Source organism: Musca vetustissima, unplaced genomic scaffold (assembly GCF_032173495.1).
Source record: "Musca vetustissima isolate MV318-11 ecotype Yass unplaced genomic scaffold, APGP_CSIRO_Mvet_v1 utg3678, whole genome shotgun sequence".
Taxonomy (NCBI): Eukaryota; Metazoa; Arthropoda; class Insecta; order Diptera; family Muscidae; genus Musca; species Musca vetustissima.
This window is the reverse complement of record NW_026878205.1, coordinates 59,954-83,342: the sequence shown is the minus strand read 5'-3', so window position 1 is coordinate 83,342 and position 23,389 is coordinate 59,954. Positions and strand designations below refer to the sequence as shown.

Sequence of the window (23,389 nt, the reverse complement as noted above, 5' to 3'; positions counted from 1 at the left end):
CAAAACCGAAAAGGGGTGACGGCTAAATCATAATTTAACCAACTTCTGTCAATAAGTACCAACCAGCCTGCTAGCCAACCAGCTAGCAAGCCAAGCAACATCATTTGGGTCACATAACAAAGCACTCGAGATTTACATTGTACTAAACATATGTTACAGAAAGGGAATCATCGTCATCATAATCAACATCAACGTCTTGACGATGGTCGCATGTAATTTAATATCTGCGCAATGCAAAACCCAAACAAATAAAACATCTTTTTATTAGCTCTTTCGAAAACAAAATGTAAGGCAAATTAAATAAACCCGCAAAATAAAAAATATATGAAAAACGAAAGAACCTTAATAAAATACTACATTTCCGGTATGGAACAATGCCGCAAATGGGGACAGCAGAAGAGGGTAGAGAAGTTAATGACGCACAAATCGAAGACAAACTTCACCACGTGGTTTTCACCAAAAGCTTATTCGTGCTGTTCCGAAACACCAAAACGGAACTAAGGTTTAACTTTGTTTAAACGAATAATTGCTGTGCTATTGCAATCAATGACTCGGGCGGACAAAGAGAGAGAGAGAGAGAGTGTGTGTGTGAGAGAGAGACAGAAAGAGAGGGGCATAACAATTAGCAAAATATGAATGCAGTTGATGAGGAGACGTCAAAAGACATAACTCACATAATTGACAGCACTTCCTCCCTCAGAATACAGTGACAACCAGCAGCCACTTGAATCCAAGAAGAAACAGTGTTATTACCCAACACAGTTGCCACGCGAATTTCCAGAAAGTTATTAACTAAAGCTCCAATCAAGTCCATTCAAAGATGTCATTGTGATTCAAACCTTTTAGAAATCAAAATTCCATACAACAGAATATCTACTAAAAAAATACCAATGATATAGACACGGTAATTATTATCGGACATTGGAATAAAAATTAGGCACCGGTTTTTTATCCTTATAAACTGTCTATGCATCGGTCTAGATGGTCCACTCAATATTTATATCTACATAAGTTATAAGGATCATATTCGATATATAACTATTAAATAGCAATGGTGTTATATGCCTCATTATTCATTCTTTGCAATTCCTATATTCTTCCAGTTCGTCTTCTCTTTCATTGCTAACAAAAATAAACTCATTAACATTTAAACAAACAAAAAATTACAAAGGAGTATACGTATTTAGGGTGCTTATCACTTGCTTGTCCATCAACATCTAATGGAAACATTGTCATACGCTAAAGTATTTACGCAGCCACTGGACATAACGACAGATGCACGTCAATTTAATTCATCCATCCATCCAACCATTCATTCATTGACCACAACAAGAATTGTCGTAGATATTCATTCATCAGAACGACCTTTTCGTTTTTTTACTGCTCCACTTTCTTCCTCGCTGCTACAGAAAAAAAACATATAACTTTATTGGCGTCCCTATGGATGTGTGTATCGGCAGTGTGCTGAGAGATGTCGGGCGGGCATGTCATACATACGAAAACAAAAACAAAAGCGGACGCATCAATTCAGATCCGATGACATATATTTTTATGATCATTTTTTTGTATATTTTTTTCATTCGCGCGGATTATTTAAGCAAACAAAGGATTCCACTCATTGCCGCAAAAGTCAATATGAAATAAGGGAGCTATAAACAACAACAAATAACAAGAAAAGCCCCCACCATCCATAAAACAAACTCTTCCTTAGCCCCATCAACGTCAGACACTACACCACGCAACGCCAGCACCGATCAAGTCCAATCTCATGATTCGTCTACTTTTTTTGATTGGGAGAGACTCACTTATTTTATGAGATGCATATGGCATTTTTATGAATGAATGGGCAAATGAATGACTGAATGACAGTCTGATTGACTTGTTGGGGTGGGGGAGAAGAGACAGAAACAGCAGGCAAATCAGTCAACGTAAAGAGATAAAGGCAATCGGGTGATAAGGTTCATTAATAAACATTATTTTGAACAGCGCCACTACTCTGGACTACTTAGCGTATGTATTTACAAATACAATTATACCCTACGGTAATTGGTGCCGTAGTCCAATCATTAATCAATAATTTGTAATATTAATATAACCTTAGGTTTCGATACGGCATATTGGGGCTTTAAAGTTAGATATGACTTTGAGTGTGCTTTCGAACCCTTGGCTTTCCCCTAAAAACATAAGAACCATCAGCAAAAGTGTTCTGTAGAAAACTCCAATTTGCGGTTTTAGCAAAAATCTTATTTTCCAATTCCTTTTCCTTTTCGTTTTGATAAACATTTACAAATTGACTTTTCATTCCGCATATACTGTTGCGTTATTGGTCTTCCCATAAATTAAATGACGCCTTTGTGAGATAAGATGGATCCTCCATCCATTGGAGATGGTGTGATTTTTTACAGAGTTCTCATCAAATCTGCTACAAAAAAAAAGACCCGTAGCGGAACACATGTCACACTTGGTCTACGATGTTTTGTATGCAAACCAGCAATAGTTTTGCGGGAATTGGATTTTTTCTTAATTTGTTTGTTTTTTTTTTTTCGCTTTTCGGTTGTTTTCATTAACCAGTTCGGGCAAAGCATGGGAATCGGAAGAAGCATCTTTAAGCAAGCTAAATATCTATAAAAACAATAACAACAATTAAATGTATATCTAGCTCTTTAAATACAAAAGAAAACAAACACTATTAGGGGCGCTCTGTTATAATATGTTTTTTTTTTCTTTAAAGAAGCTCGAATGCTGGTAACAAATTTGAATTTAAAATAATAAAAGAGCTGTGATTTTCCGTTAGATTATCCCCTTCTAATGTGTCGCTTAACAGAATTAGTTGTTTTGTAAACATTCCTAATGAAACAATGGATTTCTTTTTCTTTTTTAATCTGTACGTTTCTTCACCTTTATTTTGTATAATTGTGTTTCCAATTATCACATTTTAGAACGTAAAATATTTGGAACAATTTTCCAATTTCCAAAAATAAAAAAAAACTCAATTTAGAAAGAATAAAAGAATATATATTTGAAGGAGATGTCTATATATAGAAGATTCAAACAACTCCACCTACCTCTATAATTAAAAAAATATATATTGGTATACGCATTTCTATACATGGAATGATTTTATGTGTAGATGTTATATTTAGAAGAAGGGTCCGGAGGTTTGTTATCCTCTGTAAAATATAAAATATCAATAACAATGACCTTATCTCCAGTAGTCCTTTGTAAAATTCTTAATTACTTTTGAATCTAAATGAGCATTAGTTGTTATTTATTTTTTGCACAATAATTTGATCTTGAGAAATGGACAATTATTATTTTCTCAAAAAAATAATAATAATAAATAAAAAATACGGGGATTGCGTGTCTCTCAACAATCATACTTACTGCCTCTCCGGCAACATATGGATTTACACAAAATCATTTTACGCTTAATTTTTTTTAATGGGAAACACAAATTTATTACAAAATGAATTGCTTATTGTTAATATTATAATGTATTTTGAAAAGGATATTGGATAATTAATTTCAATAATAACAATTTATTGTAACAATTTATTATTGTTTACACATCATAAAAATTAATTTAGGATGTATTATATAATATCACACTTTAAAATATACTCACATCCGAGTTCGGTATAACAGATCTATCGAACGACACATTACCAAGAAGAAAAGCAATCAAAAAATTCAATTTTTCTCTTCCATTATTATTGGACACTGTGTTGTGCCGAGTTTAATCGAGCATACTTCCGTAGGAATTCTGCATACACTTTTGTTTTACGAAATTCTTTATATATGATTTCATTCGTATTAAATTGACATTTGTTACCAGCATCTCTTCTCTCAGTCAGTGGTGGTTACAGTTTTTCTGAGTGTATATTTGTGTATGGAATTTGAAAACTGAATACTGAATACACAATTAATTAAGTTTAATTTACAACTATTGCTGGGAATTTGATTCGAACCAGTTTCTGTTTTTTTGTTAAAAACATTCTTCTGTGTTCCTTGAACTCTGACAAATGGCTTTACCCCGCTGCAGCATTTGCGAAAAAAGAAAAGAACAACAGCCCATTTATAATTTGTAAATATGTATATCCATTCATATACATTTTGTTGTTGGTTTGTTAATTTGTTGTGGACATAAAAGGAAATACAAATACAATAGGGTTTAAATCAAAAATTCAAAAAAAAAATCGCACAAATTTTGGCCATATCGAATAGAAACTACGCAAAAATATTATTGCCCTCCACACATCACAATCGCCGTCATCATCTTCAACAGTGCGAATCGTGCAAAAAGTGTTTTTTTTTTCGCAACTGATAGAGATAGGCCTGATTTTTGTGTGTCCACCAGCTATCAGCAATAGTTCGTTTTACATTCATTTGTTTTTTGTTGGTATAATTTCAAGGCCAGCACTTATATTTACGCATGTGTGTGCCATAGAAGTAATAGATCATAATGTCTCATAAATTCGATAAATTAGCAAAAAAAAAAAAAGACAAAAAACCAAAATCATAATTATTGTCTACTTTTTGTTGCAATTAAAATATGATTGAAAATTAGATATATTTTTGTTCATTAAACATGTGTGGGCTAGGTATGTATTTTCCATCGCTGATTGTGATACATATTCTGTCGCAATTCCCGGTAATTTTTTTCTGTCTGTCTATATCAACATCAAATTAGGAATATCCTAACAAAATTGTTTAATCTTTATGTTTAAATTTAATATCGTAATCTCCTCATAACCCTCTATCTTAATATGATTAAATCAAATTTCCAACAATGTTTAGTCTTTAATTTTAAAAACTATCTCAAGCTTAGAACCATTTGCCGCGAGGGGACTTACCCTCCATTTTTCCACATTTTTACTTTTCTTATCTAAACTGAAAACGACCCCATTGTTTTCCAAGTATCATTTACGATACTTCTTCTTCTTTCATTTGGAAAGAGAAGTCGCAACAGCGGCATCAGCAGCAGTAACTGCCGAGTGATAGATGTTAAGTTAATGTTTGTGATAAAAATCAAGTGCAAGAATTACCAACACTTCATTCCGATTACAAAAGTTCAACAGAGTACAATGAAGCTGACAACAACAAAATGACAAAACAGCAACACGAAGAGAGTAACAGCCCATAGAGGTTGGTAAGTTGTGGCTGGATATATATATATGTACGATATATAGCGTGTTGAAGTCATTTCATGATATAAAACCGAAACCGAACCATTTTATTTATGTGCCCCACAAACCGTTGTGTTTTATTGCATTTTCTGAAACGTTTAAGACGCACGCGCAGAGTCAGACTCGACTCGAGTTCTAATTAAGCGGTAGGAAGGTTGTGAATGGATGGGTTGGTTGGCTGTCTGGTTTGTTGATTATTGTCTGCCTTCTTACCCATGATGATCCGGACCAGTTCTGTAGTTGGCACCACCGGCTTGTTGGGAGGTGGTTTCAATTTTGTTTCATTTTGCGGAAGTTAAATGCGAGAATTGCAGCACAAAACACCAAGTGATGATCGAACGGAGCTTATTTTCGGCTCCACATTAATGAGAAAGCCATGTTTCCTTGGATAAAGTGATAGCAGCATGGCGTTTGGTAATATAATGTTTTGTTGTTGTTCAAACATTGTTACAACAAACAAAAGAAAATAGCGCATGTTTGAAATAAGTCAAGAATATCGAGACTCTCAGACAGACATTCAGAAATGTTTGTGAATTAAATTAATAAATTAGTAGATAAACCGATAAAGAACTGGGAAGATCTAGAGAACACAAAGACCCGTTTTAACTTAGCACATAGAACTGGAAGAAATAGAAATTTCAATAGAAAAATGAAATGCAGTGGTATTAGTGCTAAATAGAAGAAGAAGAAAAAACGTCGGCGTCAACAGCCAAACACGCTAGAAAATCAAGAGTTGACATTAACCACCATAATGTGTCATAATGTGTAGTTATTCCCTTTCTGCTGGATGTTCACTCAACTTTCCTAACATTTTCTTCCGAGTTCAATGGCCTTTGAAGAAGAGCTCACTATGCGGTTTGCTGGAAATGCAATCACCAGCAAAACTAGATGAAAATATAATGCTTACAACAACAAAAACAACTTATTTCGTGTTTGGTTCTTTTTTTATTCTTAGAGGTTGTTTTCTTCTGTTGGGGTAGGTTGGCGTTTCAGACACGATGTTATTGTCCGGTCGACGGAGGCGACGACACCCTGTCTCGTGGCCGAACATTGTGCAACAACAGTTCATGTTTTTACGCTTTAGTGCATCGCTACTTCTTAAGCAGCAAAAGGTAAGCTTGAGCTATTCGACAATCAAGCGTCAAGTGGGCACCCATTTCCATCATAGATGAACAATTTTATTCATTTGGGTTATTATCGTAAAAAGACATGCAATCTAAGTGTATTCCACTGAAGGGGTCCATCATCTCCCTGTTTTCTTTTGTTTTTAATAATTGCCCACTCCACTGCAAAGAGCATCAGAACACTGCAACCCACCACCACAATCACCACCAATACGAAACCATTTAACACTTAGGGTTCATAGAGCATTACATGTGTTCCGGAACAAACTCTATCTAATGGCTGTAACACTTGTTGCATGCACCAATTTCTGGAAAACAGAACAGATAATCAATACTGCCATCAGCAACGAACAACGAGGGGCATATAAAAACTTTGCCGGTGGGTTGTTATTCTCAGAAATTTCGAATTGGTTTGGTTTAGAAGAAAACCATTTCTTTTTACAGTTTAATTTTGGCCTCAAATTATTGTCATGAAGAACTGTACTGAATATTACATTCACCTGCAACAACAGCAGCAGCACCAGCAGTGAATGGTAAATATTTGTTTTGTTAAAAGATTTATTTCTAGAAGCAAATAATAAATAACAGGCTTTGGCTATGAAATTATTACCAGTTTTGTGATTAGAAATTTTCAGCAAGTCATTTCCCTAGCATTGGCTTTGAATGTCTATAAAGCTACTTATGAAAATTGTGAACATCCAAGGGTGCGTTCAACAACGTGCACCACCGACACTGACTACAGACATATTCACTTTATTCTATTGAAATCAATAATCGTTTTTTGTTTCTCATTTAATACCACGAACTACATATTTCATTGTTCTTCTAATAAAACCAATGTGTTATAAGGATTTCAAATTGGCCGGTATTTTTGAATAGTAACTCCCTATAATCGCCAAATCCGACAGAATTCGTTTTGTTTGAGAGGAAAGAAAGGGGAATTTTGCAACACATATCCTAGTGCACATACACATTACTCAGAGAAGGATACTTCATAAGATTATCAGTCAGAATTACTTCGAAATTTTACTGCACTTAGTAAGTTTTCTCATGGAGTATATTTTCAGGGCTGTGTAGAACAAAGATGGGCAGCCATGCACACCAGAGTTGATGCGTTCTATTTGCGTTTTTTGATGTTAAAACAAAAATAAACATTATTGAAAAATTTGCACAATTTTTTTAAAGAATGAATTTATTTTTTGCACTTTCTGGGATGTGATTTATGTTTTAATAAAAAATATTAAATTAATTAAATTCTAGGGAAGAATGGTTGTTATTATTTTTCCTTAAACATTTTATAAGAGAAATTTTGCCCACCATTGGCCCAGAAGAAGACATATATTTTCCAACTAAGATACAAAGGGAGTGTTTAGAACAAACGTCATCCGATCGCTCGATATTTTCAATTTCGTAATTTCCATTGATTTCATGCCGTGAAAATGGTAACCCAAAATGTCAACTTCCTAAAAAGGGGAAATTTAATTTGAACATTTGTAATATTTAACCTTTTCCATTAGTTTTTGTTCTAATAAATGAAACAATTAATCATCGTCTTGGCCATCCAATCTAATTCAATGGCCGAAGACTGTATTCATGTAATAAACCATGTGGACAATCACGCACACATGACAGATACAGCAAAGTACATAATCATTGTCAAAATCATTACTGGCAACAACGCAACAAGTATGTCAAACAATTGCTGGCTGTTTGTGTTGGTAGCACCAACAAATCATAGAGGCACATAAATCCGTCTTCCAAGAGGTTGTTGTTTTTTTTTTTCTTTTTGTATGAAAAATCGAAAATATAATCGTCATCATCCCCAGAATTGAAAATTCAATTTCATGGATGTACATTTTGGATGTGATGGAAGAAGCAGAAGCATAAAAAGATAAAAGTAACATTTGACGAAGCAACACACAAAACGAACAAAAGTGAATGAACAAAAACTAACCCCTGTGTGTGTGCGCTCGTTTTCGTTTTTTAGGTTCGGCAGTTTCTTTTTGAGAATCGTTAACATTCGGCCGGCCCACAGCAAGGTGTAGGCAAAGTGTGCGTATAGTTCGAGTTCAAAAAACACGTGTTTTTCATCAATCGAAATATTTTTTTAGGTTTTTTTTTTTTAAATTATGTTGCCTTTCTCTGCTCCTCCCGTTGCATCTCAAAATTTCAATTGCCGGCACTTTGGGGGACAAAGAGGTAGAAAATTATTGGTAATCGAAGAGCATCATTTTCTGAGACGTGTGTAAGTGGTGATTGCCTTTGGGGGCCAAATATATTAAATCTATATCTCTCCCGTAAAAAGATAAAGAAGAAGTTACTTTCAAAAGCTTCCGGAATGATCATTCTCCAAAAAAGAGAAGCCGAAACACATCAAAAGAGTTTTTATCACCTCTGCTGTTGTTAACATTTGATGTGTGCTAATTTTAAGGGTCAAATTTTTGATTGGTTTTATGTGTGCAAATTTACTCAATGGAACATAACCAAAAAAAAAAAAACAAAGAAGTCGGCTGGCGGTTATTTAGAAATGCAAATGTATGATGTGGCAGGCATGTCCAACAGGTAAAGTGGCCATAACGAATATGTAATGGTAATTATGTCAAATATTACTGTTAACATTTTCAGAGCAGTTTGCAATTGAACATATCAAGATTTACTTATTGAAAAAGAGTTGTAATAGAGTTTTATATCGATAAAAATTTCATTTTATTTTAAGAACAATTATTAATGAGATAAGCAAATAACAAATTGATAATTGCAGAAGGAATTGTTAAGAATAATCACAAAGAAATACATATTTCAATACGAAAAGGTAGTTCAAATTTAAAATAGAATATGAGCTCAGGGCTGCGGTGTGTTTTACTGAATATACACGATCGTTATAAATTATTCTAATTTATGTGAACGTAGTATTAAAATAATCAACCAGACTCTGTAAAAAACATATGTGGTTTAACATGCTAGCATTCTTTAATAATTTCATTTTTATTAATGTTTCTTATACGAAATTATTGTAATTGTTTCGAAATATTGTCTTTTTTCCCATTAAGAGGTTTTGTAAAAAAGTTTCTTAACTCTTTTTTGCATAGCGATGTACATTTTCATCATACCAATGAATGTCCAAATAATTCTGAATGCACAATTTGTATAATTCGATTAAAATAATTTGGACTATAAACGCAAATTGGTACTGGACACATTTTTTTGCCATCTGCTATATATTGAAAAGGGCATAACATGATCAAAAATATGAATTTTCCGATTTTTCTTTTGATATGTGTCGTCCATCATCAGGCCTGTGGCAACATTGAGCAAAAAAGTTTTAACGTCGATTTGAAATGAATCCAAATCTCAATTTTATTTTATTTTTCCAAAAATTTATAAAATCGACAGATTTTTCGGATTCTACGTTTCAATGTATCCCTAATTTGGAGAATGAAAAGGAATTTTACAATCAAAAACAACCAATCACTTATTTCTCTTTCCCTCTGTCATTTCATTTTCATTCGTTGGCCAAAATTTCTAAATTCGAATTGCTTAAAAAACGTTCATTAAAGAAATAAATATTAAATTAAACGCAATACATTCTAAACAAATGATAATCACAACTTTATGTACCCGTTTATGGATTGAAAAATAAACGAACCAGAAACACAGAAAAATAGTTCAAAAACGAATGGTGAAATGAAATAAGTCGGCAGCTAATTGAATTTCTTTGCCATAGTTAGTTACTATGAAACAGCTTCGAATCTGTAAATGTCACATGTGTGGCCTAAGAAACTCAAAAGAAAAAACATCATGTAATTAGATTTGTTTGTAGATTGGTTTTAGATGGTCACAGTAATGAAAGTTACAAAGTTCATAAAGGCAAAAAAACCTTAAAGGGCATATCGAAAAAGATTCCAAATGAAAACTAAATACCATCTACTATTGTAAAAGGAGAACAAATGGAAACTAATGACAACAATTATTGTTGTAAATTACAAGTCAGGCCTAAAATCATATATAGTTTCTAAGCCTAAAAATTATTGAAAAAGGTAATACCAAAAAAACCATCATAATAAAATGCTGCAAAAGCCAATGACCAGCAACAATGAAATACTGTCAAAAAAAGTAATAATTGTTTTCAACGGTTTTGTCAAAACTATTCTGCCACACACACACACATATACTCACGCCAATTCAATACTGATGATTTGCCCACGAAAACCGTTCCCAAATGTATTTCTAATGCTATAACACCAGCCATCATCACCAGGCCAGGTTCGCATTTAGAAAGCAAATCGTCACGTTTCTTCTGTCAATTGGTTTAACGTGGAGCGGGACACACAGATCGACGAAACATTTTATGACAAGTAATTTTGCCACAAATCTACTCTTCACAGTTCAATAATAAATAAAATACACATTTTTTACAAATGGTAGGAAGCAGCAAACAAAAATATCAACAATTATCCCAACAACAAATGTGTGGGTGTTTTATATTTAATTCTCTTTTTTTTTAAATGTTGTATTTCACAACAAATGATGTATGGAAGCCGGGTATTTTTGTGTTTGCTTTTTCATTAGCATTGTTTTAAATTGTTTCTCAAAAATGCGTATCATTTATAGGAAAAGAGGTGTGAAAAATATTTGTATTATTTATTTGTAAATGGAATATTTCCTACAAGAAAATAAAAAAGGTCTACCAAGATTGAAACTATACAAAATGCAGTTTACACAAGTTATTTTTATTAGTCCATGAAGTTGGTAACCCCCGTCCACGTGTTTTGTTTTAATGGATTCAAATGGGATATTAAGATGTTTTGAAAGTCGGATAAACGTAATAAAAACTCATTTTTTTTACCAAAAATATCGCGAAATTTAATAATAATTTGATTAATATAATTTACAACTTCAAATTTTTTCAGTGTAGTCAGTGCAGCCCCAATTGGAATTTGACAACATCGCTTTTCCCCACATACACACTCACACACACGTATATATAGATTGTATTCTCTTATACGACCGGCATAAATAAAACCGAAACAAACGATATACACCACGAATGCCTGCGACGAAGGAGAAAGCATTCTGGGCTACATACGGAGGAGCAGTGCAAAACGAGGATGACGGCCGGAACGACCAGCCGTTCATCTGATTGCGCAGTAATAAAAAATTGCCAAAAATTGTATTCAAAGAATTGAATAACGAACAAAAATAAAAAAAAAACAAACAGGCTGCTGGTTTTGCTTTTGCATTATTTTATTTACTTTATTTATTTTTTGCTTTGTGCTGTGCATGTGTGTGATACAGAGAGGATGATCAACCAGAAGTGAGAAAGTGGCCAGCAAAATACCCCCCTAAGAAATTAGAATGTATCGCCAATATCAATCCACACTCCCTAAACATCTGTAGTGTATCTGAGCAATTAGCGGGAGGGAGCGATGGAACGACGGAAGGTGCGTATGTGTATTACCATAAAATCGAAAATCAGCTGATTGTCGTAATACTTGTTTGCTTACCCGTCTTCATACCTACACCTCCCCCTAACTTCTTAGCCATGAAATTGATAACACATCCAACACGTTCTCATTAGAAAGGCAGGGACCGGCAGCGGGTGATTCGTTCTCAAATATTAAAGAGTAAGTGGTAAACGTCAACAAGGGCACATTCTTTATTCACAACTCGTAGTTTTGAGTTTTTTTTTCGTTTTATTTGTCATATCTCGCACAAGTTTGGTTTTTTAACATTTCTTATCGATTTTGTTGTTGTTTGTTTTGTTGTTACAAATTTGTGGTTGTTGTTCTTGTTCTTAATTTGTTAGTCGTGTATGCGAATGAATGAATCAAGAATGACGTTATTCGTCCACCAGGCCTTCATCAGACTTTTGATATCAGTAAAGAATTAGAGTTCTTGTTCTTGCGGCGTTTGTAACAAAATGTTAGTGATAAATTATATACCTACCTATACAAATCCATGCGGATGTACATAGTACATACGTACATATTTGTGTGTGTGTGTGTGTGCGACTTTACAAAAAGCTACCCCTTTAGCTAGCTGTACACACATACATACATATATATTTATACAAAGACGGTTAGAACGGTTAAATATTACCAAATAATGCAGGGTATAATTTAGCGACACACCGAAATTGGGACAACCAACCGACAGGTATAACAATTATGTATACATATGGTGTATGTAAGCTATATTCCAGCAGAGTCATCGATGGTGGTCTAACAATTTAGAATTGTTAAGTTTTCTATGCTATTGCGTCATGAAAATAATTAGTTGTTGTTTTAATAAATTAATTACGATCTCTATAATCTCAATTGGTATTTATTTGAGGAAAACCTATCAACTAAGTTCTGCTACGAGGATCTGCTCTTCTAATGTTGCACACTCTTCTTATGGATCATAGATTCAAAGCATTCCATCCTAGGGATATTTTTCGATGTCATTTCTATAAAGAAGCAGAATATTTCGTTAAACTGCCCTACGTTTAACATGATCTTTTCTTACGTTCCTATATGCAAACAAATAAACCGTAATTACAAGTGCACAAATTTTATTAGTTGGAAAACGAAAATAAATAACGATAAGAGACGGTATTTCCCAAAACCCTGCAAACACAGTAAATATAATCATCTAACCCTTAACTCAACTTTTCATATCAAAACAACAAACATTGTTGAAATTCCAACGTCTCCTTCCACTTCCACCGACATTCCACATTTTTCACTATATGCGGTTTTGTGGTTAATTAAAGTGATACCGAGTGCAAATATATTTTCTGTAACGAAATTGGAGCATTGCTATGAAGCATGACGACGACAGCCTCTTTAATCGACCATTATTTTTTTTTCCTGGAGTCACATCAGACGAACATGTAGTAGTAGTTCATCTTCGAGACGACTTTGTCCCCGGGGGGAGTTACATGACATTTTGCACGAGCGTCTGTCCCCGCGTGTGTTTGTGTGATTCGCAGGAAGAATGTCAAAAACAAGCGTAACAGTAGCCATTAACATGTCATATATCATATTTTTGCATACCATGATTTTCAAGTGAAAACTGAAAACAGAACACCTGACATGTACACATATAAAAAAAAGAAACCACAAGAGCCAACAATAATAACAATGGCAAGCTACAACAATTTAAGCATTATGATATGATACCTGGGTGCACAATTATTGCACATCCGAATCTGTGGCATGACATTTTATTTGTATTAAAATGTTGATGTGTCCGACCGATCTCAGCACATTCCATCACCAGTGTGATGGTGATGATGATGGGAAAAAGATACGGTGGTGCTGCTATTATGGAAACAAAAGCTGACGCCCACTGGCGACAGACACATCAGTGATAAAAGCAAATATTGTTTATTAAACATTAAATTAAAATGTAACAGCAATTAAAAACTAATTCAATTGACACAATGTGTGTTTGCATGTGTTTTTTGCTTGACAGACGGTCATTTATTCATTCCATGATGCATTAGGTTGACCATTTGGTTCAGCGTGATATATATAGTCTATTCAAATAAAATACACATTGCCTATGTCGTGTTTCAATTTAACCTTGCGCTAGGATTTAGGGCATATAATTGAATAATTATCTTTGATGTGCCAATTTACAAGTGCAGGGCGGGCGATATATTAAAGTAAATGTATTTGATGTTGTAGTACAAGACCGGCATAAATCAAAAATCGTGATATGTAAGACTTCATGTTGTATAAAAAAAGGAAATAAATATCTCTTACACACTCTGATTGAGAAGCGGTAGAAGTTCCTCTGTTCCGTGTAATGAATGGGTAAATTCAAAACTTAAAACACATTTTCTACAAAATCGATTTTTGTTTATCTATGCCGGTCTTGCAGCAATTGAGCGATATATTCATAACAAAATGAACCGAAAAGTTGTCTCGTAAAATATTCTTATCCTAAAATTGCTTAAGTTTAGTAAAAAATTATATATCCTTGAAATTGTATTCGAAATTGATAATTTTTCAAATTTGTTTACTTTCCACAATGTTAATCATTTATTTTAAAATCATTTTTTTGAACACAGTAACGACACACCAACCAAACAACGTTAGCCAAATCAACCAACACCGATATAACGTTTTCGTTGTAGCCAGAATTTATAATATTGAGTAACGTTTCAAGTTGAAGGTTTATTTTTTTGCAAATTCCAGCAGTTGAGTTCATTGGCATGAGTGGCTAAGCGTGCCATGGATGGATATTGTTTTAGAAAGACATTTTTCCAACCAAATACAAAATAAAAATGCTTCAATCGCAATTAAATGTCAGCAACAATGTTTGTTGGTGACAGATTTTATAAACAGTGGGGGGATGGAGTTGGGGACGAAAAAATGAATTCAAGAACCTTAACAAAACACGTAAATATATTTTCTACAAGTTAAAAAAAGTTGTATTGAAATTAGTTTAAACCTTTTCTTCACTTTCTTCCGATAGTATCATCGTGTTATGAACAAATACCCAATGAATACTGTAACAACTGTACATAATAGCTTGTTTCCTAGCTGGCTGTACTCAACTCCTTGACTGCCAAACAATACCATAAACAATAACTGTTTTGCCTTTGGAATCAGCGATTGAGAAATTATACGTACAGACATTCTTACAATACGTATGCAGAAAAGACGCCATGTCCTTTAAAGGATTTCTGCCATCCTTCCGACGATCACCTTTTGACATGCAAAAACAAAAATGTATTCCTTCGTTGAATTTTCCTTTTCAATCTTTCAGAGGATGTTTGTGTTATGAATTTTAATAGAACAAAACATTGTATGCACACGACACAACTAGCAGCCACAGAACATGTTGTGACGATCACATTCTCACCGATTAACAAGACCAAAAACGAAGCACAGGTAAAAAATTAAAAACTACCACCATCGTCTTTGGATTTCGAGGCTCAATTTCCATCGTTTCTTAACATGCTGCTGTACATGTTGCTTTGCTACGTAAATGTTATCGAGTTTTTGATTATTTGAAATAAAACAAAATCTAGCTCTGGTTCGAGACAAATATTACTCCATGTTTCAATACTTAAGAAATTAAAACGATTGTACGTTATATTAAAGCAAGTAAATACGAAACTTATTGGTTCTCTTTTGAATGTTGACAAAAATTTGTAAACCTGTGTAAATTTAGTGAAAACAAGCAGCTGCATTTGTTATTTCCAAACGACAAGAAAACTAAAAAACTTGCAATATTTCGCAAAGTATGAAGGGTCTTTGCAAGGACTTACAGGAAACCACTAAAGGTGTCCGTTCAAAGGAATAAAATGAGGACTACATAAGGCAACAACATGTTGTTTCTTACATCTGAAGGCTTGCTTGCGATACCCGTCGCACTTATTATGGGTTGGTTGCCTTTATACTTGCATCTGTCGTCGAAGTCTCAACAAGTTGTTCATTCGTCGTAGTCGTCATTGTCATAATGATGAATACGACGAGGTCACTGCTGTATCAACAACATGTGGTGGTTGGTTGCTTGTATTTTTGTTTGCGTGGTTTTATATTTGCCGGGATCGGGATCGGTGTTGAGAGTCTCTCTCTCTCTCTCAGTGGTAAATTGTGAATTGTGTTGGAAAACATTGCCACAGGTAGGAACAAAAAAGTACGAAAAGGTACCTAAAATTCTACTTCAAATGATAATAAATCATAATTATCGAGAAATATTGGCCAATATTTATACCAGTTATTTGCATAAATAACATATGTTATAATTTAAGCGTAAATGTATTCACGAATAATAAAAAAATCTAATTTTTGTTTTGGTACGTTTATGTCAATTCGTACCTTTTGTTAACAAAAAGTACGCTTGTTACAAAATTAAAAATAGCGCAACTCTAATTACTCTCTCTCTCGAGAGAAACTCTCAACACCGATCCCGATCCCGACAAATATAAAACCACGCTTATGAATTTTAATAGAACAAAACATTGTATGCACACGACACAACTAGCAGCCACAGAACATGTTGTGACGATCACATTCTCACCGATTAACAAGACCAAAAACGAAGCACAGGTAAAAAATTAAAAACTACCACCATCGTCTTTGGATTTCGAGGCTCAATTTCCATCGTTTCTTAACATGCTGCTGTACATGTTGCTTTGCTACGTAAATGTTATCGAGTTTTTGATTATTTGAAATAAAACAAAATCTAGCTCTGGTTCGCAAATATTACTCCATGTTTCAATACTTAAGAAATTAAAACGATTGTACGTTATATTAAAGCAAGTAAATACGAAACTTATTGGTTCTCTTTTGAATGTTGACAAAAATTTGTAAACCTGTGTAAATTTAGTGAAAACAAGCAGCTGCATTTGTTATTTCCAAACGACAAGAAAACTAAAAAACTTGCAATATTTCGCAAAGTATGAAGGGTCTTTGCAAGGACTTACAGGAAACCACTAAAGGTGTCCGTTCAAAGGAATAAAATGAGGACTACATAAGGCAAAAACATGTTGTTTCTTACATCTGAAGGCTTGCTTGCGATACCCGTCGCACTTATTATGGGTTGGTTGCCTTTATACTTGCATCTGTCGTCGAAGTCTCAACAAGTTGTTCATTCGTCGTAGTCGTCATTGTCATAATGATGAATACGACGAGGTCACTGCTGTATCAACAACATGTGGTGGTTGGTTGCTTGTATTTTTGTTTTTAACAATGAACGGCAACGTTTCGCAAATAGTTGTTTAAGGGTTGAGTTGAGGTAGCACTTACAAGAGGGTGCTGAGAGCACACAAACACACGCGCGTCTTTCTTTCAAGAATATACAACTGGAAAATGTTTTCATTTACTTGGCATATTGGTAAATGTTGTTTTAAGAAATGGAAAATCCTTATTGGATTTTTAGTATTTAACCAGAATGGTAATCGCTGGGTTATTAACAGAGACTAAAAAAATCTCATACAATTAATTTTGTCCTGTCTTTTTTCTTGGAAAGTAAACCTGCATTCTTAAATGACTACTTATACGAAATCTAACAACCAAATAATAAAAACGTAATATATCAGAATATTAACATCTCTTATTTCAAGTCCAGTCTACTCTAATATTCATGATGTTACTTAATCAAAATCTTCAACAAATATTCTATTGACGTGATAACAACTTTCTCTCTAAGCAGAAGCAGAACGAATATATTGCACTAAAATGCTGTGCTCTGAAGAAAGTTGATAAATGTTTAGGATTAACATTTTATCAAGAGTTTCGTACCTTTCACCCTCTATTAAGTTCATATGGGAAAATCCCGAAGCAGCCGAAACAATTTGGATTATATGACATATAAATATGCACATCATTTTTGTATATTCTGAGGACTTCCTCCATGCGTTTTGGGCTCTTTGGAACATTGCCATTTAGTGTGATTAAACAAAAAATGGTGGCTTCTCTTTGATAACAAAATACATATACAAAAAAAATAACAACAATAGAACGATGTGCTAAAATTAAACCAAAAAATGTGGGACTAATACTCACACACTCAACATTTATACCTAATATTTGAATTTAGCAAAGAGAACCGAGCAGAAAAGGGGAAAAGAATTGTTTGATTGACAATAAATAACATAAAATGCTACGTGGTTATATCGGAACATATGTTGACAAATTCGATAAAAGGTTGAATTTGCATATAATTTTTGGGATAGAAATACTAATATCATTCCTGCACAGTCATAGGCCACAAATAGTTCTTAGATCAAATAGTTCTCTACTGGAGACCCTATATTGGGAAGTACGACTATATTTTACAATGTCCATAAATTCAGATTTCTAATATAACTAAAACCATTAGACACCATGATGTTAGAACATCAAAAACAAAATCCACATATAATAAAACGTTGCAAATATGTATACAAATTGGATCAATAGTTCCAATTACAGACTGATGGATTTGCGTTAGTAACCCATTCCAAACTATTTCTTTCGATTTATATGACCAATAAATTCCAGTGAGTATAATTTCTGTAGTGTACTTGTTGTAATGTAGTCATAATTCCTAATCTAACAAAGCATCTTTCAAATATACTTGAATTTGGTAGGCATTTGTACCCATTGCTTCAAATATTTCTAAATATTCGTTTCATTTTTTATTTCTACAAAATTCAATTATTCATAAATCATTAACATCTCTCGCCCGAAGGTAGGTGTTTTCGTTAGATGATCATGACTATTGTTAATGATTAGTTGTTGTTAATTTCTTTTTGTTGTTTTTTAGCTTGAAAATCGCTAACGTTGTTTATTTTAATAATTGTTTTGTAATTCAGAACAAAAACCTCTGTGCGGTTATAGATTTTCTATGCATATGTATGTGTGTATATTCGTCGTAGATGTTTAACTGATTAGAATGGCGCCTGCAAATTACAAAATATTGCTAATGTTTGCATTTTACAGGGAGATTTTCCACATGTCAGATGAATGATTTGAGGGTACTGTTGATGGCCACAGATACTGTTGATGGTCACAGAAAGTCCAATGGTGGCATACTATTTAATTTGGTAAGACGGTTACAAAACTATACCGATCTGTAATAATGTATGACACAGAAAATTTCATTACATCTACTCGAATACATACCTCCATCATCCACTCGGCCACAATTTTTCTCATCGGCGGGGTAATGTCCTTTTGTATCGTCTTGAAATACGTACAAATTGGCTGGGGTCTCTTCTCTTCAGCCTTTAGGGCATTTTCCAGGCAGCGATCGGTCAAAAATGTTGGATCTTCTGTCGCGGTATTGACATAGTCCAAAGAACGATGTATCAAGTGATTTGTGTAGACATTTTGTCCTGTTGATGATGTCACACTGCCGGAGCACGAGGAGGAGTTGTTTTGATGAGCCGGTTGTTGGTGCTGTGTTGGAGCACATGTTTCCAAATAAGCCGAGTTGGCACTCTCCTCACATGTCAGCTTGGACGAGTGACAACTGCTGGCACTGCTGCTGCTACTACTGCTGCTGCCGGTCGAATTGTATCCCGATGAGTTTGTCGTTGAAGAGCAACAGCTGGACGATGACAACGATGAGCTGCTGGAATACAGCGACGTTGGCGAGATATTGCTGTTGCTGCTGTTGCTTATTGCGGATTGATGGATCTGTTTTTGTTCTGTTTTTAACGGCGACGACGACGTTGACTGTTTTTGTAGAGTTTGTTGGTGGTGACACAATGTTTCCGTTTCATACTCGTGTATTATGTTTTCCGTGCACAAAAGGTCCATTGTGGATTTATAATGGTGCTTTTATCGGTTGGGAATTTTCGAAGAAGCTGTGCGCGAGTGCAGTTTTATAACAGCTCACTCTGGGTCACCGGTTCTTACCCCAATTCGAAAATATTCACTTCACTTTGTTTGCTAATATATTGAGGTTATGATCGATCGCACTTCTCGTTTTACTTTTATTTGAGATTTTAGGCAACGACAGCGACAACGACCCAAATATCTTCACAAATTTACTACACTTGTTTCTTACCGGACCGACAAACATCCAATCAAAATTTTATACAAATTTAAACAATCTTAATTTCACTTGCAAATAATTGTTGGTTTGTCACTGTGTTAAAGCATTCAACAAGTTCCCGACTGGATTCTTCTATTCATTCGATATCATTTGTTTTATTTCGTCACGTTCGTTCGTTCGTTCTTTCCTTTCTTTCCCCAACATAAAAAACCAAAAACAAAATATCTTCAAACAAACCCAAAAACAAAATCTTGTTGTTTTTTGTTTTTATTCGTTATTTTCGTATTTTATTTTCTTCGTTGAAGCAACACAAAATTGACCCGCACTCACTCACACTCACCGACTCACGCCAACAGAATGAATCGCTCCCAATGTTGGAAATAGGGATACCTAAGTCGACTTTCGGCAAATCGATTCGATTTTTGAGTGACCAAATAATAATCGAATAATCTTCCGTCGTCGATTTGGTCAATCCAAGATCTATTAATAAGGTCACCAAGATAGCAATCGAAATCGGAAAACAGCTGTTTTTTTCTCAAGTCTAATGTCAAAAATTTCGACTTTGTTTACGTTTTTATAATGGAAGTCAATTCACAATAATTAATTTTGACAGCAAACTTGAGAGGTATCGATAATCAGCTGGTCTCCCTTGGTGACCTTATTTATAGGCCATGGGTCAATCCAAGATCTATTAATAAGGTCACCAAAGATAGCAATCGAAATCGGAAAACAGCTGGTTTTTCTCAAGTCTAATGTCAAAAATTTCGACTTTGTTTACGTTTTCATAATGGAAGTCAATTCACAATAATGCATTTTGACAGCAAACTTGAGAGGTATCGATAATCAGCTGGTCTCCCTTGGCTATCTTGGTGACCTTATTAATAGATCTTTGGTCAATCAAACTATCGCTATAAAATGTTGCAATTATTGATTATTATAACAATGATGTAAATGTATTATTATTTTATATTTTATTTTTGGTATGTTCCTGTACTGCAAGAATCTACTAATTTTTAAAAATTGTTGTCGATATCATAAATGAGAAATTGTTATTATAGTAAAAACTAGGAGATTCTTGCAGTACGAGAAACGTTTATAAAGTTTTTCGTCTAATGTCTTAAGGCATGCTCACCCATATACGCTACCATAAAGGGCTAAGCAGAACGTACGCGTTGAGCCATGATGGCTCAGCCATCCGTCGAGTTATATGTTATCGAAAATACAACAACCACAAGAAAACCATGTGCATTTGTGTTATCGTTTCCTTGTGGTTGTTGTATTTTCGATAACATATAACGCGACGGATGGCTCAACGCGAGCATTCTGCTTACCCCTTAACTGAGGGAGCCATGTTCTGACGAGCACATGAACAACGTTTTCGCTCTCAGAATTATGTACATGAATTAAGCCGTTCATACAACATTATTCTTAAAGGGCTAAGCAGAATGCTCGCGTTGAGCCATCCGATGCGTTATGTGTTATCGAAAATACAACAACCACAAGGAAACGATAACACAAACGCATATCGTTTCCTTGTGGTTGTTGTATTTTCGATAACATATAACGCGACGGATGGCTCAACGCGAGCATTCTGCTTAGTCCTTAATTCATGAGTTTATTTTTTCAAATCCTTTGTTTGAACAAAAGGTCTATTTGTTTTATAAAAATATCTGTCTTGAAACGAATTTACATATAAGAGTCGTATCTAATTTATTGCGCTCCGTACAAAAATACTCACCTTCTCACCTTTATAGGGTTTGTAAGACGTCCGTCTTACCCAAATACGCAGACTTTATTTGCATCTGTGCCAATTGAAAACAGTGAAAATGGATGAAAACATTTTGTTTAATTGATCGAAAAATGTTTACATTTGGTATGTTCCCGTACTGCAATTTCAATTTTCAATGACTAGATTTTTTTTTTCAAAAAACAAAAATTCCAAAATACGCATTGTCAATGTAGAAAATTTTCAACTTTATATTTTTATACGCAATGCGTATTTGGGTAATATTCATTGAAATACATGTAATTAACTTTTGAGGTGAATAAATTCGTACGCATACGCATGAATTTAAGCTAAACAGATCCATTCTGCTTATGCCTTAAAAGTCGAAGTCGACTTTTAATCATGGTCATGGCCCAATAATAAGGTCGTCCTATATGAGCACATGATTTCACCCGAGCTGTTAAAATGCCTTTGCTTTTGACATAATCGAATGGAAATTTGGTTTTGAAACATTTTTGTAGAATATTTATATAATTTATATTTATAAATATTTTTAAGTTCCCTTGCCTCCGAAACGTATAAATAGAATTTGTAACAACCATGGTTAAATCTTGAGCAATGTTCAGAAAATATATTGTGTTTAATTTATTGAAAATATGCCAATCGACATACATACAATTTTATGGAATTTATTTTTCATTTTCTTTGAAATTGATCATGGTAAAATTATACAACGTAACTGCAATACTAAGTTTATTTGATTGTATCGTAATACTCGTGTCAAGTTCGATATGACATTTTTTGAGTTATGTTTGAAATAAAAAATACGATAATAAAAATTGAACTTTAGGGAATCAGACATTGTTATTTACTATTTGTTCTCCTCCAAATATAATAGGAAAAGAGAACGTCATTTTTTATTGACTGTCCGATATATCGGTTTATACAAGAATCGGTTTTTTGATGGAAAAAAATTGAAGAATTGCCTCGACCATCTGTCAAATTTTTATTTATAAAATTTCACATTGTTGGCAACATTGTACATAAAATTTAAGTAGACATTACACACTTTGACAGTTTGTCGAGTAATCAGCGTCGCTAAATGGACTATCTATTTATTGTACCATGGTCCCGACCATGGCACAATGAATAGGTAGTCCATTTAGAGCAGCTGATGTCTTGATTAACTGTCAAAGTGGTAAATTTTACTTGAATTCGATGTGCAATGCTGCCAAATTTTTGAAATATTATAAGGAAAAATTTGACAGATAATCGAGACAAAAAAATGTTTTTGTTTTGATACATCACCTTATTATTGCATCATGGTCCCGACCAAGATCTATTAATAAGGTCACCGTACTAGCGAAAGTCGGCTGTTTTCTTCCAAGTCTAATGTCAAAAATTTGGTCTTCGTTCAATTTTTCATAATGAATTTTCACAGTAAACATGAAAAGCAGCTGGGCTCCCTGCGGTTTTTATGTCATAGTAATTGCAGCAAATTAAATATTCTTAAAAATTTACCGATCTACTAATTCCTGAATTTGTATGACTATTGCAATTTATACTCTGGCAACTCCATCAAAAGTTAGCGGTTTGGTTGATCGATCTTTGCTTTAAAGTTTTCTGACTGAATAAAACGAAACAGTGTATAATTTGTTGTTAAATGAAATAGTTTGTTAAAAATCAATTCCACAAGTTCCATTGAAATAAATGTTAGTAGAATTTTTCCAAACAATCATCTGAGAGCAAAACTTTTGGCAAATGTGGAAAGCATCGCTGATATCCGTTGTCAAAAAAGTATCGACGACGTATTCGATTTGTGTTGTGGAATTCGGTTTAATATAAATGGCCCCTGTAATCAAAAACTA

At 34.0% G+C, this 23,389-nt stretch overlaps 1 protein-coding gene across 1 annotated transcript in view; it reads right to left on the bottom strand.

The window, feature by feature from the left end:
- LOC133323011 (uncharacterized) overlaps positions 1–19,727 on the bottom strand; it is a 46,018-nt gene extending 26,291 nt beyond the window's left edge. The window contains exon 1 of the mRNA XM_061531966.1: positions 18,919–19,727. Coding sequence (XP_061387950.1) covers positions 18,919–19,557 — 639 coding nt within the window. The 5' untranslated portion in view covers positions 19,558–19,727. The remainder of the gene's footprint in view (positions 1–18,918) is intronic.
- Between the last annotated feature and the right edge of the window lie 3,662 nt (positions 19,728–23,389).